Below are 18,942 nucleotides of genomic sequence, written 5' to 3' on the forward strand. Positions count from 1 at the left end.
AGAGACAGACAGAGAGACAGACAGAGAGACAGACAGAGAGAGAGAGAGAGAGAGAGAGAGAGAGAGAGAGAGAGAGAGAGAGAGAGAGATTGATTTATATTCACGCATACAAAATGAATACAAGGCAGTTTTGAGAGGGTAGAAATGCTAAGAAGTATGGTGGAGAATTGCGCCTGGGAAAGCCATCAGGTAGGAGTTGGCACTTGAGATGATATCTAAAGAAAAACAGAGCTTCTAAGGGCAGAGGTGAGGAGGGAGTATGTTCCAGGCATGGAAAACGGCCTAAGCAAAGGCATGAAGATAAGAACCTGGAAGTAATGTGTAATGAGCATAGAAAAATATGTTGGAGCCCAGTAGGGAAGGGCTTCAAATGCCAACTAGAGAAATTTGTATTTAATTCAAGAGATAACAAGGAACCACTGTAGTTTCTTGAACAAAAGAATGATATGGTAAGAATTTAGGAACAAGGATGGATTAAAAAGCATGCAAAGACAATAATTGCATGCAATATGGCTATTGCAATATTCTAGGTGAGAAATACTGAGAACCTGAGGTAGGGTGGTTTTGATATGAGTGAATAAAAGAGGGGAGAATTATAGAGGTTGGAATTTATAAGATCTGGTAAATGATTAGAGATAATGGTTGAAGTAGAGGGAAGAGTCAAAGATAACTCTGAGGTTGATGACCAGAATGTCATGTTAGGATGATGGTGTCCTTAGGGGAAAAAAATAGGGAAATCAGGAAAAAGGATGAGTTTAGGAGGTTCTAAGTTCTACTTTGTTCACTTTGCATTTGAAATGCCCACCGAACATGCAGCTCAAACTGTCCATTAGGCAGTATAAAGAAGATTTGGATCTAGACTGGTGAACATAGGAAAGATACTAATGAAATCATGAATCCATTGAAGTGGCCATTATGTGTTATACAAATTGATGACTTCCACTTTAAGTCCTATAGTTGGGAAATCAATGCTAGTAGCCTCCAGTTTTGCATACCTACAAATGTCATACATATATACATGCATTTCAATAGTGAGAAGCTATTCTATTTTCATTTTTTTCCTCTTTCTTGTTTTCAGGACTCCAACAAATGAAGAAAATTATGATGATGTTGATATGCCATCCACTGGTAAAATATATTTTTGAGTCACTATTTATTATGTATATATGCAAATGTATGTCTCATTCTTTTTTCCCCTCTCTCTTACCCGTTTATCTTCCCTAAGAAGGCAAATAATTTGACATAAATTATACATGTATTTTCAGAAAATACATATTTCCCTATTTGTCATGTGGAACAAGACACAAATTGCTTACACTTGAGAAAATTAATAGAAAAAATAAAGTAAAAATGGTATGTTTCAGTCTGCATTCAGACTCAGTCTGTTCCTTCTATGGTGACTGATATTCTTTTTCTTCATGAGTCCCTTGGAGTTGTCCTGGAACCATTCCTTGTGATAATAGTTAAGTCATTCATTCACAGTTAATCAAAATGCAATACTCTTGTTACTGTGTACAATGTTGTCTGGTTCTACTTGCTTTGCTTTGTATCACTTCATATAAGTCTTTCCAGGTTTTCTATGACCATCTTGTTTGTCATTTATTATGGAATAGTATTGCACTATTATCATATACTACAATTTGTTCAGCCATTCCCCATCTGATGGCCATCCTTTCAATTTTTAATATGTTATATTAACCTGGGGCTCTGCCTAATCAATCATCTGGCAAATCAGAAAATGTTGTCGATCTCTTGTTACTTTTGATTCATAAAAGTAGGTTTATAGAGAGATGGATGTAAGGTATAGAAAGAAAAAAAAGTCTTTTATATAGAGACACATTTGGATGTTTCTATATAAACACATGGGTATATCTATATTATACATGTGATATTCACACAGAACTTTTAAGATTGATAAACATATGGACCCAGGTTATCATTTTAATTAAATAGAATAAATATGTTCCAACATGTGTGCTCCACATTAGCTCACAAAATGTTGAATTTACCTACCTTTTAAAGGAGAAATTATGGGATCTTTTTACTTGTTGGGTTCTTTCATGGAGGTCCCTATAAGTGGCTTTATGTCCACTCAAATGTTCATGAAATCATAAAATAAAGTTCTGTAGCACATAGCCTTTCATGTATTTCTATTTTCTCATTCAATCTTTTGCAGGGAAAATACCTAATTTCTTTAGAAAAAAGCTTGAATAATACCAAAATTACAACTGCTAGTGAAAAAAGTGACAGTTTACTCAAAACCAAAAATTAAAATTTTGTTAATTTCTTGTTCGTTTCTAGATCTTGGAAATCCAGATGAGGTTAGTTCATTTGTTCATTTTTAAATTTTAAATTTATTAATTTGTTTTTTTTTCTTTCATTAAAATATCTAGTTAACTCCCTCTCATCCTCCCCTTCCTCATTAGAGGAGCTATTCTTTTTTTTAAATAAATGATTCATTCACTGTTTTATTTATATGCTTTTAATTTTTTCTGATTAAATACAATCATAGTTAGAAAAATGTTTAATCATTAGAATTTTGAAATAAATTGGTTATCTTCTCAAGTTGCTACTATCTAAATATGGGAGACCAATGAATAAGCGATCAAGTATTTTCCATTTTTATTTCTCTTCCAAAGAATCTCGAAGATTTAGACCCCCAACCTTTATGTTCTCTTAGCCACATATTGCAGAGATTAGAAGAGGGAGAGGCAAGATTCTTCTGGTGTTTGCTATTTCTATTCTAGCTCATGAAAAAAGTATTTTCAGCATGGCTTTCATTCTTATGCTCCTTGTGTGAATCACAATGTTTTTAACTCATATAACATCTGGTTTTCCTTCTCATGAAATCAGTAAAAACTTACCACTAGCCATTTTTTTCTTATAGGATCAAGAAAGTGATGGAGAAACATATGAAGACATGTGAGAGCTATATTTTTCTATATATGATTCTTTTTAAAAAAGATTAATGGAACATCTGTGTTAGGGAACATGGAGTAACTATGCTAGAAATCCAAAATCATCTTGTTCAAATGACCTTCAACTCAACATGGACTGGAGTCATGAGGGTCATAATAATCACATCAGGAATTCCTAACTACCAGGGAAAGCAATGCTTCTCTAAGAAGGGTACATAAAAAAATGTGCATGAGGTAAATGAGAAGACATGTGGACTGGTAGATAAATCATAGACTCAAGAATCAAAAAGTCAGTATTTTTTGTCATTCACTCTATAGGAACATATCTCAATCTATTTGTATCCAGTTTTTCTCATTGGTGAATGGTTTATCTTGGAGAGATGCTATGAGAAATACCTTAAAGATTTGATGTCAGAAAGAAACATCCCTAGGGGCCACATCCTGACTTAGAAATCCACAAATTAAAATTATTCTTTGATTGCATTTTATTTATTTTATAAAACATTTCCCAAATACATTTTAATCTGATTCTGGCTCACTCTAGAGTTTTGTTAGCCACATGAGGACTGCAGGTTTTCAGTTTTACCTTTATACTATAAAAAATCAAGGCACCAACTTGTTGTGCTTTAGAAAGCAAACTTTATTGACTCCCAAATGAAATTATAGGGCAATGAGAAATGTTTCTTGAAAAGTAATTGAATTAAAGTGGTATTTTCTCTTGTTATTTTATTTTATTTTTGATGTTGTTTTAATAATATTTTATTTTTTTAGAAAAATTTTCCATGGTTACATGATTCTTGTTTTTACTTTCCCCTTCACCCCCCTTCACCCTCCCCCCCCCCCATATCCAACGCGCATTTCCACTGGTTTTAACATGTGTGATCAATCAAGACTTATTAAGTTATTTTAAATGTATGTGTCCTGTATGTTTAGTCTATCAAAGCCTGACACAAGATTTCTGGACAAGCTAGAAAACCTGGTCCACATAGCTTTCAGTCATCTATCTGTCATGAGAAAGAGGAGAAGGGACAGTTCCTAAAGTAGCCTCAGTCTATTGGCCAAGTAGCTCTCAACCAGCATGGTAGAAAGAGCCCTGGTTCTGAGTCAGAGGAACTGGGCTCCAATCCTTCCCATTTTATATCAGTGTGATATGGGGTAAGTCACTTGCCTTCACTAGAATTTAGTTTCCTCATTGGTAAAAGTGATAGGATCAGACAAGCTGACCCCTGAAGTCCCTTCCAGCTCTAGATCTGTGAGCTTATATATGATTCTATTTTAAGGAAAGAACACTATAGGAGAGAGCCTTCAGCTCTGTACCTCTCTTCCCCAGAAATCCCCCAGAAGTCCCACCACCAGACTGGCAGAGTCTATGAAGTGTGTGGTTAATTGACTCCAACTTGGATTAATTTCCAGGAACCATGATTTAAATAACCTCTTCAGTTGTGGGTAGAAAAGTTTTAGATAGTGATGGTTAGTCAGTCAGTACCCATGAATGCAATACAAAAATATCTCTTATTTGCAGAGAAGCAACAAAAGAACGAGAGAAGAAGAAAGATAAAGAAGAGAAGAAAAGACTAGAACAAGAGAAGAAAGAACAGAAAGAGAAAGAAAAAAAGGAACAAGAGATCAAGAAAAAGTTCAAAGTAAGTTCATTATTTGGTGCTTGGTAAAAAGATTAGTTTTTTACCTATGGCTTTCTCCTCAAGTGCTTTAGAAGTACTATAAAATGGACTGGTGATAATATTCTATTTTTTGGTAAAGATATTTTATTTTACCAATTACAGGTAATAACAAATTTCCACATAGGTTCTCTAAAGTTATGGGTTCCAAATGATCTCCCTGCTTTCCTTCCTTCTCCCCTCATGGAGCTGGCAAGTAATTCAATCTGGGTTATACATGTATCATCATGCAAAACATTTTTCCATATTGTTCATTTTTTTAAAAGAATAATAATTTAAACCAAAACCCCAAAAGAAAACCCCAAATAAGCTTAAGTGAAAAATCACATGCTTTGATAATGATCACATTCTGAAAAAAGTGGTCTCAATAATCATTCTTGGTGATATCTCCCTTCCTCATGTAAGCATGCTCAGATTTAAGGAAACCTGAATAGATAAAGGCATAGATAGGTTGTGAGATACTTTACTGGAGGAAATTCCTCAATTGATAAGATCACAAATCCATCTAAGGAGATTAAAAGGCAACTTTAACATGGTAACTTCTACAGAAGGAGCTTTTAACAGGTTTTTAATCTGAGTGAAACAGGAAAGTCAGAATCTCTCATTGTTGTGTCTTTAGCAGATGCCCATACATGGAAACTCAAATTCATCCACATCCTAAGCTCCATATTTGCTCTGAGAAGAATTAAGTAGGAGAACTCAACTGAACTATATCTCAAAATCATTTTTAAGAGCCCTGGAGTTGGAGTATTGAACTCAAGTCCCAAATCTGTGACTTTCTACCTTTGTGGCCTTGAACAAGGCATTGCATCTTCATCAGTCTCAGTTTTCCCATTTGAGAAATGAAGACTATGGACAAATTGATCTCTAAGGTTCCTTCTAGGTCAAGAGCTATGATCTCAGGAATAATGGTATCTTGACTTTCTTTACCCAGATTCCTGAACTTAGCACTCTTCCTATGCTATGGATTCTAATAATTGTCCTCACTCCATTCTCTTTAATCTATGATTTGTCTTTCTATGTTCCTGACCTAATGTTTTATTGAACCTCTGCCCTTCTCTATGTTCTTTTAACTTTCACCTCTTCTATCCATGTTCCTGATCTGCTCTGATATCCAGTAACTGAATCCTGTATTGCTCCCATAATCTTGATTTGACCAAATAAAATAGGATATGATGATTCAAATTGAAAACTAGATCTGCATTTTACCACAAAATTCACCACAGATATTGACATATTAGGAAATTAGGAAAGGCATAATTTTGAAATTTTACTCAGCCAAACTAATGCTGGCAGAATGACATTGAGCTTCTCAGGATACCAAAAGATGTCTGTGTTTCAAGCTTGGAGATGACTTATCTTTTCTGAACAGTTGTCAACCTTAGCAAGAGAACCATTCCTTTTTGTATAGCCTGGTTTTCCTCTAATATTCTCTAGGGAGGCAAAAAAGTAATTGACTGATCATTCAGTGAAGCATAAGCTTCCTTCTGAAAGCAGGTCAAACAAATCCCCATGAAGCCTCCCATGCTTTATATATGGGGTATCCCAAAAGTCTTAGTGCAGTTTTTAGTTATTAAAGCTTAAAACTGAAGTAGGACTTTGGGGATATCCTGTAGAATAGATGCTCATTAAATTTTTTAAATTAAATTTACTTTTTTATCCATATTGTTCCTTTTTTTAAGTGAATAATATTATAAAACCAAAACCCCAAAACACAAACCCAAATGAAAATTATTCTTTCAACTGCATTCTCTGGAAGTGATAGCATTTTTTGTCCTATGTCCCTCAAAATTGTTCTGGATCATTGCATTGCTGAGAGTAACTAAATCTTTTGTACTTGATTGCTCCACAATATTGTTGTTACTATGTACAGTGTTCTCCTGGTTCTGCTTATTTCATTCTGTTTCAGTTCATGAAGGTCTTTCCAGTTCTTTCTGAAATCATCCTGTTCATCATTCCTTACAACATACTCATTAGATTTTTAAATACACTTTTTTTTGTTATTGATTGATTGCTGAACTACTAGGCAGAATCCTTAGAACCAATAGGTTTCTTTCAACCACTAAGAAATATGTCCTTATTCTTTGGGGCATTTACTTCCTGTCCCAAACCCTATTGCTGTACTCTAAATGTCCATTAGACAAGACTTTGGGTTATAACCCTCATACAAACATCAGGTATGGTAGATAGAATAATAAAGAGTTTAGTGATTTATTCCTCTTCCTCAGATTAATTTGAATTCCTTAAAGTTCAACAATCTAAAAGAATGTATAGACAATATGCTATTTCTTGCTCCTCGAAGCTAACAGGACCTATTCAAGTCCTCCATCAAGCTAAGGCTTGCTGTGATGTCAAAGGAGGGAAGAACGAGCTGAGTGTCAAACAAGGAGAGGAAATTGAAATAATTCGTATCACAGACAACCCTGAAGGAAAATGGTTAGGCAGAACTTCCAGAGGCACATGTGAGTTTAAAGTTTCTCTTTGTCATCAAAATATTGTGCTTATGTTATTGCTATTTTGGTTCTCCTTTTTTTCCCCCTCATTGTACCATATTGGGTAAGCTATTTTTGTTTGCACTTTGCATATTAGTCATTCTTTAGAGCTCCAATTTTATATCCAGTTCTAGTCATGTACCACAAGTTATTGAATCATTCCTCAATCTTGGGGCATGTGGGGTTTTTTGTTGGTTTTTTTTCCCAAAAATTTTTGAAGTATTAAAAGTAATGCCATTATGAATATTTTGTGGATAAACAGGGTCCTCTCTTTGTTAGAGTAGGAAAACTGAACTTATGATTTATCCATTTAAGGAACATCTAATGAAGGACTTGCACAAACCTTTCAGAGAAGCATCTTTTTCACAACTTAGAGCCTTAGAAATTTGCCAAGTGAGTTAAAAGGTTAAGTGACAACCAGAGTCATATTGCCAGAATGTGCCAGAAGTGAGATTTGAATCCAGGGCTTTCTGATTTGGGGGCCATTCCCCTATACATTGCTCCACACTTTTTTTGTTGTCCTGTCCACTTGACACTAACTTCCTTAGGCTCTAAGCCTTTACTAGGTCACGAGGCAGCACGTTACAAATGAGAAGAACATTGGTTCTGGGGTAAGAAGACCCGCTTCTGGTACTTACTACCTGTGTGACCTTAAGCAAACCATTTAACTGCCCTCAACCTGGTTTCTTGTATGTAAAATAAAGGAGTTGGACTAGTAGATCCTGATTGTTTTTACATCATCCATTAAATCCTTATTAATTTTTTAATAGAAAAAATATAATGCTAGATAAAAATGTAGCACTTCTAGTATTTCATAGGACAGGCAAGTTATCTTGGAATTAACCAAATTTCAGCAGGATAAAGTTTGAATTATCAAAAAAAGAGCAATGCAGGGGCAGCTGGTTGGCTCAGTGGATTAAGAGTTGGGCCTAGAGACGCGAGGTCCTAGGTTCAAATCTGGCCTCAGGCACTTCCCAGCTGTGTACCCTGGGCAAGTCACTTGACCCCCATTGCACCCTTACCACTCTTCCACCAAGGAGCCAATACATAGAAGTTAAGGGTTAAAAAAAAAAGAGAGAGCAATGCAAAGGATATGTTTAAAAGAGAATTACAAAGAAAAGTTGGAGTGATACAAGTGATTTGGTACAGAAGGCATTTCATTTCCCAAATTGTGGCTTCTCAAACATTTTTCCCCCAATCTGTAGATGGCTACATTAAAACAACAGCAGTGGAGATTGACTATGATTCCTTAAAAAGAAAGAAAAATTCGATGAGCACTCTTCCATCAAAACTCATTGAAGATGATCAGGAGCTGTATGATGACGTTGCTGAACATGGCAGTGTTAGCAGGTATGTCCATAAGCAAATAATGAATTATTTTGCAATATTTGAAATATGAAATATTTTGCAATCCATGTTCTCTCCTCCCTCTCTCTGAGATGGCAGGTAATATAATATAGTTTATTCATGTTTTATCATGGAATACATATTTCCACATCCATCATGTTGTAAAAGAAGAGAGATATAACTTATAGAAGAAAAAAAACTCATGAAGGAAATAAAGTGAAGAACGGTATGCTTCAAACTGCATTCACATTCCAACAGTTCCTTCTGTGGGGTGGATAGTCTTTTTCATCACAAGTCTCAGAATTGTCTGGGGTCTTTGCACTGCTGATAATAGTTAAGTCATTCACAATTGATCACTGTACATTATTGTTCTTACTGTATACAGCGTTCTGGTTCTGCTCACTTCACTTTGTATCACATCATATAATTACAGGTTTTTTTATGATCATCCTATTTGTCATTTCTTATGGCAAAATAATATATCATCACAACCATATATCACAACTTGTTCAATCATTCCCTGATGGACATTCCTTCAGTTTCCAGTTCTTTGCCACCACAAAAAGAACTGCTATAAATATTTTAATATTTTTCCTCCAAATAAATTAAAACTCACAAGAGCTTGAAAAAAAAGGTTATAATCTCATTTTAATGAATTTCATGTTCATTTGTCATACTGCCATTGCTTTGTGTCAACTTTTATTTGAAATATAAGAACCTTTGGCCAAAAAGATAATTTGGATGTACCAAGGTTCATCTTTTCATTATTTTTGTCATGATGGCATTTGGCCTAAATGCTATGGAGGTTTTGGAAGTGGAATTCAAGTGCCATAGCTGTGTGGAAAAAGTATTCCCTTACAATCAGAGTACTTGCATTTTAATCCTGGCTCAGTACTTTGGGTTCAAAACTATGTTTATTATGTTTATGTATGTTTATTTCGGCAAATCATGTTACCTTCTTTGGACCTTAGTCTCCTCTTCTGCGAAGTAAAAGGATTGAACTAGACAACATCTAAGGTCAACTTCTACCCTAAATCCATTATCCATGAAAACCCATTTTCCTATAACCACAAGTGAGTTAATTAACTTCTCCAAGTTTCAGTATCCCAAACTGTAAAAGATAGTTCATAATATTTGCCCTATTTACTTAAAAGAGGTATGTAAAAAAGTATTTTCTAAGTCTTAAAATGCTACATAAGTATGAACTATTATTATTATCATCATATCAATCAGTAAACATTCATTAAGTGTACTATGTACTGGTCATTGTGACCAGCTGGATATAAAGATATGTGATATAGTCCCTGACCTCAAGGAACTTACATTCTGTAGGAGGAGATGGTACATAGGCATATGAATATATACAAATCATTTTTTTTAATTGGGGGAAGTGTATCATCAGTTAGGGAAAATAGAAAAGTTTTTCTATTTCTGGAAGAGATAGTGCTTAGCTAAGTCTTGAAGGAATACAGAGATCCCATAAGGCAGAGATGAAAGAGGGATGCATTCCTGGCCTTGGGACTAGCCTGGGCAAAGGTCCAGAGATGGGAAATAGAATGGTATGGATAAAGAACAACAAAAAGGCCAATTTAATTCATTCAAAGAGAACAGGAAGGAAAATGAATAATGTATCATATTCCTGGAAAGATAACTTGGAGCTAGGCTGTGAAGGATTTTATGTGCCAAACAGAGGAAATTTGTATGTGATCCTACAGAAAATAGGAAGACACTAGAGTTAGTTCTGCAGGAGAATGACATAAACAGGGCTGTGCTTTAGGAATATCACTGCAGCAGCTTTATCAGACAGCCTATTCATCATATTGGCATGAACCAAATCTTTTTCCTATTTTTTTTTCTTACTTGGATTTTTCCCCCCTTTATTGTAATACTAATAAGTCAGTACAAACTTTTTGGTAGATATACACACTGGTTCCCACTCTCTTTGACCTTCTTTCTCCAAATGACCACAGATAGGAATGGAAAGGGAAAGGTAAGAGGTAAGACGAATCAAAGGTAAGCTCAGCTTCAGGAAGCAAAATCTGGAACATTTGGGAAACTGATTTATTTATAATGTCCAAGTGCCTTGTAATCCCTACCCCAGCAATGGCTTCTAGGAAGTGAGGTTGAGGTTGGGAAAATAGAAGTTATCACAAACTTTCTGTGGTGCAGTCACTCAAAACTTGGGAGGCATCACTGAGGACAGGCTGGGATTCTCCATTGGGCTCAAGTGAGGGACTCTCAGCATTTAACTCTAAGATTTTGCCAAGTGGAGGTCATAGTGGAAACAGTAGCCAGAGGAAATTATTTAGAAAAGGGAATGATTAACTACAGGGAGACTATTACAAATATTATCTCGTTTAATCTTCACGACAACCCTGGGAAGTAAGTGCTTCCCTTTTTGAATTTTATTTTTTTTCCAAAATTACATGTAAAAATAGTTTCAAACATTTTTCAAAGAATATTGAGTCTTGAATTACTTCCCTCCCTCCCCACCACCTACCCCACCACCAACCCCCAGATGGTAGGGATTCTCATAGATTTTACACATGCAAACATTTTTCTATATTAATCCTTTTGTGGAAATAAACTCTAAGTTAAAAAAATTTCAGAAAGAAAGTGAAAGAAGTTTCCTTTGGTCTAGATTCAGAATCCATCAGTTCTTTCTCAGTAAGCAGATGGCATTTTTTATGAGTTCTTTGGGATAGTTTTGAATCATTGTGTTGCTGAGAATAGCTAAGTTATTCAGTGTTCATAGTATAGTATTCATGTCACTGTGTACAGTATACTCCTAGTTCTGCTTATTTCACTCCTCTTCAGTTCATGTAAGTCTTTCAAGGTTTTTCTGGACTCCTTCTTGTCATTCCTTATATTACGGTAATATTCCATTGCAATAAAAAAATAAGTAATTCCCCAATTGGTGGATATTCCCTTACTTTCCAATTCTTTGCCCCCACAAAAAGAGCTGCTTTAAATATTTTTGTACATATAGATCCTTCCCCTTTTTATTTTTTATCTCTTTGGGATACAAACCTAGAAATAGTTTTTCTGAGTCAAAGGTTATGGACTGGTTTTATAGCCCTTTGGGCATAAGTCCAAATTGCTCTCTTGAATGATTGAATCAGTTTACAACTTCCCCAACAGTGCATTATTGTCCTAATTTTCCAACAACCTCTCCAAGTTTCGTCATTTTCCTTTTCTATCCTAACAGTCAATCTGCTAGGTGTGGGGTGGTACCCCAGAGTTGTTTTGATTTGAATTCCTCTAATTAATTTTTTAGCATTTTTTTGCATAATTTTAGAGTGTTTTAATTACTTCAAGTTCATATCCGTTAACTATTTATCAACTGGGGATGACTCGTATTCTTACATATTTGACTTATTTTGATATGTATTTGATAAATAAGGCCTTTATTACAGAGACTTGTAAAAAGTTTTGCTCTTTCCTATTTCCCCGTTTAGTTTCTGACCACCACTTAACCCAATTTTCCCTCTTTTCTATTAGCTCTCCCCCATACTCTTATCCCATTTCCCTCTTACTTCCCTTTAGGAAAAGGTAGCTTTCTATTGTTAAAAGGAATTGTGTATGTTTTTCCTTCATTGAACCAATTCTGATGAGAATAATGTTCATGTGCTTCCCTCCCCAACTCCTCCATCTTCCCCTCTACTATAAAAGCTTTTTCATGGCTCTTTAATGTGAGCCTATTTACCCAATTCTATTTTTCCCTTTCCCTTCCTCCCAACACATTCCTCTTTCTAATGCCTTAAGTTTATTTCTTTTTATATCATCCCATCATATTCAACTCATACCCTTGCCCTCTTTCTATGTACACTCCTTCTAACTGCCCTAATAATGATAAAATTCTTTGGAGTTATAGGAATCCTCACCTTATATAAGGAATGTATACATTTTAACCTTATTTGAATGTCTTTTAATTTCTCTTTCCTATTTACTTTATAGTATTTCTCTTGAGTCTTGTATTTGAGAGTCACACTTTCCATTCAGTTCTGGTCTTTTCATCAAGAATGTCTGAAAATCCTCTAGTTCATTGAATAATCTATTTTTCCTCTGAAGGATTATGTTCAGTTTTACTGGGTAAGTTATTCTTGGTTGAAGTCCTAACTCCTTTGCCCTTTGGAATATCATATTCATGGACCTCCAATTATTTGATATAGAAGCTGCTCAATCTTGTGTTATCTTGATCGTGGCTCCATGATATTTGAATTATTTCTTTTTGACTGCTTACAATATTTTCTCTTTGACTTGGGAGTTCTAGAATTTAGCTATAATGTTTCTGGGAGTTATCCTTTTGGGATCTCTTTCAAAAGGGAGGTGATCAATAGATTCTTTCTATTTCTATTTTGCCTTATGGTTCTAGAATATCAGGGTAGTTTTCCTTGGTAAAATTTTTAATGAATTTATTTATTTGTTTGTTTTTATTTAGAGTATTTTCCCATGGTTATATGATTCATGATTCCCTCCCTGCTTTCTCCTCTCCCCTCCCAAAGCAGACAAGCAGTTCCACTGGATTATACATGTATCATTGTTCAAAACCTATTTCCATGTTACTCATATTTACAGTAGAGTGATTTTTTAACATCAAAACCCTAATCACATCCCTATCACACTACATGATTGATCATACATTTTTCTAATCCATTTCTGGTTCCACAATTTTTTCTCTGGATATAAATAGTGTTCTTTCTCATATGTTCCTCTGGATTGTCCTGGTCATTGCATTGCTACTGGTAGAAAAGTTCATTACATTCTATTGTGCCATAATGTATTAGTCTCTGTGTACAATGTTCTCCTGGTTCTGCTCCTTTTGCTCTGTGTCAGTTCCTGGAGGTTGTTCTAGTTCACATGGAATTTCTCCATTTCTTTATTCCTTTCATCACAATAATATTCCATCATCAACATATGCCACAATTTATTCAGCCATTCCCCAGTTGATGGACACTCCCTCATTTTCCAATTTTTTGCCACCACAAAGAGTGTGCCTATGAATATTTTTGTACAAGTCTTTTCTTATTATCTTTTTGGGGTATAAACCCAGTAGTGGTATGGCTAGAACAAAGGGCATCCTTGGTAATTTCTTAAAATATAATGTCTAAGCTCTTTTTTTTAAAATCATGGCTTTCAGGTAGCCCAGTAATTCTTAGATTATTTCTCCTGAATTTATTTTCTAGGTCAGTTGTTTTTCCCATGAGATACTGTTTTATTCTACTTTTTCAATTTTTTGACTTTGACTGTTTCTTGATGTCTCATGGAATCATTAGCTTCCACTTTCCCAATTCTAATTTTTAATGCATGATTTTCTTGATTGAGCTTTTGTACCTCCTTTTCCACTTGATCAATTCTACTTTGTGAAGATTTTTTTTCCCCTTAGTGAATTTATGTAACTCTTTTTCCATTTGGCCAATTCTGCTTTCTAGGAAGTTCTCTTCTTTGGATTTTTATGCCTCTTTTACCAATTGTCCAGTTCCGTTCTTTAAGATATTAACTTCTTCAGTATTTTTTGTGCCTTCTTTACCAAGCTGTTGGCTCTTTTTTTGTGATTTTCCTGTTTCACTCTCATTTCTTTTCCCAATATTTCTTGTCTTTCTTATTTGATTTTTTAAAATCCTTTTTAGCTCCTCTATTAGTTCTTTGGGGCTTAAGAAAAATTCATATTTTTTTCCGAGTCTTTGGAATGCAGCAGTATTGACTTTGTTGTCTTCTTCTGAGTTTGTGTTTTGGTCTTCCCAGTCAACAAAATAACTTTCTATGTTGCATTTCTTTTTTGTTGTTGTTGTTGTTGTTACTTGCTAATTTTCTATGTTTTCCTTTTCCTTTAATTTAAAAAACCTCTTAACATTGGGCTCTGTAACTGAGGTGAAGGAAGCACCATTACAAGCTTCAGGTCCCTTTGTGCATCTCCCTTCAGAGCCAGCTCTGAAGATCTCTCTGTTTTCAGTTTTTCCAAGGTGGTATATAAGGTGAGATGTGTTTAATATTCTCCCAACCTGTGCTTTTGTCTATAAGTAACCATAAGCACATTTTTCTGCCTTGGAACTGTGTCTAGGTCTCCTGCTCCCCTGTGGTTGCAAAAGCTGATATGCTGGTGCTCCTTCTCACTCTGAGATCACACTCCAGGACTGTTACCTGAATCTGCCTATGGGCAGAGCAACAAGAGTCTTCCACCCAGAGCTAATAAAGGGATCCCTAGAAACTCTTTGTGAGCAGTTGTCCAACCCCCTTTACCATCTGTGACTGAGAACTCCAGAAGCCTTTGATGTTGCTTCAGCTATACCCAGGGGCCTTTGCCACAGTGGTGCCTACCTTGCCACCCTGCTTTGCCCTTCACCTCTGCCTTGGTGTACTAAGTCTCTTGTGCCAGTCTTCTAAGTTGTTTCGGTTGACAAATTATTTCATTCCCTCCTTTTGAGGATTATACTGCTCCAGAATTCATTCTGAGGCATTAGTTCATTTTTTTTGGAAGGTAAGTTGGTAGATGCCAAAGGGATCCATGTACCTTCTCTGTTATCTTAGCTCCCAGTTGCTTCCTATTTTATAGGTGAGTAAACTGAAACAGAGGTTAAGTCTCAAGTAGAAAGTATCTGAGGTCATATTTGAACTCAAGTCTTTCTGTCTTAAGGCCCAGCACTTTATCCATTATGACCCATATGAAGGGAGAGAATGGGACCTAGATATGATAGATCTTGTGAAGGGAGAATCAGCAAGATTATAGGATAATACATTATGAGGAGCCCAGGATGACATGAAACTGGCAAACTTGGGTGTTTGGAAAGATGGTGGTAAACTCAAGAAAAAAAAACAAACAACTTCATACTCTTAAGCTACTTTGGATTTTTTGATATAAAAATTCAAATCTATCATCCCTTCGGAATTTTAAATGGAAAGTGAAGAAATTAATTTTTTTTTCTTCTCGTGGGTTACTCAGACCCATGTGTTTTAAACAGCCAGCCCATTCAAAATGTCAGCTCTTCATTATGCACTTTGCTTCACTGACACCTTGAGGTGAATTTATGTAACCAATGATGCAAGTGACCAGATTAGGAGTGTCCTGACTTTTGGAGTACTGGCCCCTGCTTCTTCTGTAGCTGGAGGAAGAATTTGGGAGGGCTGACTGAAATGCTATCACATCTACCCTTTAAAGTACTTCCCTCTACTCATGATGAAAAATGCTGTCCACTTCAGAGAAAGAAGTGATGAAGTCTGAACGCATATCAAACATACTATTTTTCACCTTAACTTTGTGTATGTGTGTGTGTATGTATGTGTTTGAGCTGTATTTTCTTTCACAACATAACTGATTCCAAAATGTTTTGCATGATCACACATGTATAATTTATATTATATTGCTTACTGCCTCATGGAAGAGTGTGGGAAAGAAGAGTGAGAGAATTAGGAACTCAAAAAAAATTTAGAATGTTAAAAATTATTTTTAAATGCAATTGGGGAAAAATGTTCAAAAACAAAAAAAAGCACTTCCCTATCCCTAACAAGAGGAGTTTTGTCCATACACTTCGTGTTTGTGCAGTTCTCCATTTTTTTACACATTTTGGCAATGCTGTGAAACTCAAAGTATGAACATTATAGTCAATTTTTAAAAAAAAAGCTACTTGGGGAATCTGACAAAAAACACAGTACTGGTATACCTCTGTTAACATTTTCTCTAGAAACAATTCTCCTGTAGAATTACCATGGCCATTTTCAAAAGTCTTCTTTATTTTTTGTAGCCATCAAGAGCACTAGTTGCCAGGGTAAGTAGAGGAATAAAGAGGAAGTTTTAGCACCAGCTGCAGAGCTGTCTACTAGGAAGGTGCTGACTGACCTTCCATCCCTTGACTAAGGCTACCCTCTTCTCTCTCCACTCTCCTCTTGAAATGGAAGCTAGAAGCTTTGGACCCTAGGGCACAAGCCAACTTAACTGCAGGGGAAGAAGGGAAGTCCCTAGCCATTTCACTTGATAGCGCTTCTTCCTTTTCTCCTCCTTCTTCCATTCTCTCTAATCCAGCATTCCTCTCCATCTTCTCTTTCTCTTGGACCTGATTGTCAGTGTGACCTTAGGACAGTTATTTAGTTTCAATGAGCCTCAATCTTTTCTTCTGAAAAATGGAAGTAATGATAATTGCATTATTTACTTTGGGCAATTTGTGAAGAAAAGGCTTTGTGAACAGTAAAGTGTCATATAATAATATACATTTATTTAGCTCTTTACTGTTTAAAAATCATGAAATCATGCTCTTCATGTTAGTTTATAAGGCAGATAGTACAAATTATGTTTTTAATATTTTAGTCTAGATCTGAGATTTCATGGGTGTGGATATTCCCATCACCAATGCTCATTGGTGATTCATCTATGATTTAGACTCTTAGAAAACTGCCTAGAGATCACTGAGAAGTTAAGTGTCTAGCTGTTGGGATCTATCAAAGGCAAGATTGAACCCAATGCTTCCTCACTCCAAATCAACTGCTCTTTCTCTAATATTACATGAATTTTTCTTGCTCCTTTATTTGTCCTCCCTGTTCATCTTCCCCCTTTGCTTTTCCCTCCTTCCTCTCACTGTTTCCCTTTTCTTCAAGATGATAACAATAATGACAACAATGATAACTAGCATTTATATAGTACTCTAGGGTTTATTTTTCTTCCTGGGAGATCTCCTCAATAAAAAGGAACCCAATCAATTAAATTAAACAAACATTTCCTAAGTGTCTATTATATTTCAGAGGCAGCTAGATGGTACAGTGGATAGAGTGCTGTACCTAGTCAGGAAGACTGATCTTGGCAAGTCCAGATCTAATCTCAGACATTTACTTGCTATGTGATTCTAGGCAAGTCACTTAACCTTGTTTGCCTCAGTTCCTCATCTGTAAAATGAACTAGAGAAAAAAATGGCAATCCCTTCCAGTATCTTTGCCAAGAAAACTCCAAATAAGGTCATAAAGACACAGGAAAGGGCTGAAGAGCATTATATTCAATGCACTCCTTACCCTAGATCAGTGGTTCCCAAACTTTTTTGGCCTACCGCCCCCTTTCCAGAAAAAAAATTACTTAGCCCTCTGGAAATTAATTTTTAAAAAATTTTAATAGCAATCAATAGGAAAGATAAATGCACCTGTGGCCATCACTGTTCCCCTGGATCGCTGCAGCACCCACCAGGGGGCAGTAGCGCCCACTTTGGGAATCACTGCCCTAGATGTTGGCAATACAAAGACAATAATGAAAAACTATTCCTGCCCTTAAGGCTCTTATAGTCTACTAAGGGATAATGCATCTATACAGAATACTAATACAAAATAAATAATTTCTGGAGGGAGAATATTAACAACAGTTTGGGAAAAACCTGTTATTTCCTCTCTATAATTTTGAATCATTATTTAAATTACTTAAAAGTATAAAATTGTTTAAAAATATAAAACCAGAACCATAACTAGGAATTCTGGTGCTCATGGAATATTTATTAATTTTAATATTTAACATTAAATAAGTGTAGTTAAGGCATAAAGGGGTATATTGCACTCTGAATAGTCATGCTTAGAAGAGGAGAAAGATCAGGTTGGGGTCATAGTAAAGAAAGCCAATTAATAGAAATCACTCTCAATGATGGCACCTAAGGGCTGGGTGATTGGAGACGGCAAAGGATTTTGAGACACGAAGGCCATGAGCTAGAGGACCAAAAAGCATGTCTCTGGATACTGACAAGTCTTAAAGCTCTAAGAAAAAACCCTGATTGTCACACTCTAGTTATAGCTCTAATACCAACCTATAAAAAAGCTTAGAACCTTTAAGTTAATGTGGTAAAGCTTTAAATCTCACAGGAAAGATGCCAGCATTTAAATTAGTCTGTGTAGAGTCTTTGTGATTCTTAGCATGTTCTGATACCCTTCTTAACACTCTCCCTCCTTTACTCTAGAAGCTGAAGTAGATCAAAAGGATAATTTTGTATTTTTCAATTTCACAGATTGCTATAATGAAAAAACAAAACAAAAAGATCATCATGTGGTCCCCAGGCTCCTAGTAAGACTTCACTCCTCAAGCTCTTTATCTTTCATTAAATTTGTCAAACTGTTCCTTGGCAGTTTTATCTTCTCTAGTGAATTATCACCTCATATATACCTTCTCCCTAGTTTATTATGTTGATGAATCATCCTACATGTAAGATCATTTGACATGTGCACCAATTTTTTCAAACCCATTATTGACTCTTTCAACAAAGAAACACATTGATCCAATATCATGGTGTTTGACAATTGAGTTTCTCTACTAATTTCAGTTTTTTTAGAAAAAACAAGTCACCGTATAACAAATTTCAAAAATTTCTTGATATAAATGTTTCACAACCAAGTACATAATTAGTGTGTTTTTGTATATGCAATTCATTTTTAAAGTCCACATATTTTTTATTTTTGTCTTTTAAAAAGCCAGTCCAAGTCAGGACTAATAGGATTTATATAAAAGTTAATTATGTGACAAGAATTCATAGCATATAAATAGCAAATCCA

General features: G+C 35.4%; 1 protein-coding gene across 1 annotated transcript in view; it reads left to right on the forward strand.

The window, feature by feature from the left end:
* The window catches only part of FYB1 (FYN binding protein 1), a 135,451-nt gene that overhangs the window by 76,948 nt on the left and 39,561 nt on the right, over positions 1-18,942 (forward strand). The window contains exons 3-8 of the mRNA XM_044664227.1: positions 1,079-1,128; positions 2,302-2,321; positions 2,888-2,922; positions 4,441-4,561; positions 6,900-7,059; positions 8,295-8,439. Of these exons, the coding sequence (XP_044520162.1) occupies positions 1,079-1,128; positions 2,302-2,321; positions 2,888-2,922; positions 4,441-4,561; positions 6,900-7,059; positions 8,295-8,439 (531 nt within the window). The remainder of the gene's footprint in view (positions 1-1,078; positions 1,129-2,301; positions 2,322-2,887; positions 2,923-4,440; positions 4,562-6,899; positions 7,060-8,294; positions 8,440-18,942) is intronic.

This window comes from Gracilinanus agilis, chromosome 1 (assembly GCF_016433145.1).
Source record: "Gracilinanus agilis isolate LMUSP501 chromosome 1, AgileGrace, whole genome shotgun sequence".
NCBI classification, from domain to species: domain Eukaryota; kingdom Metazoa; phylum Chordata; class Mammalia; order Didelphimorphia; family Didelphidae; genus Gracilinanus; species Gracilinanus agilis.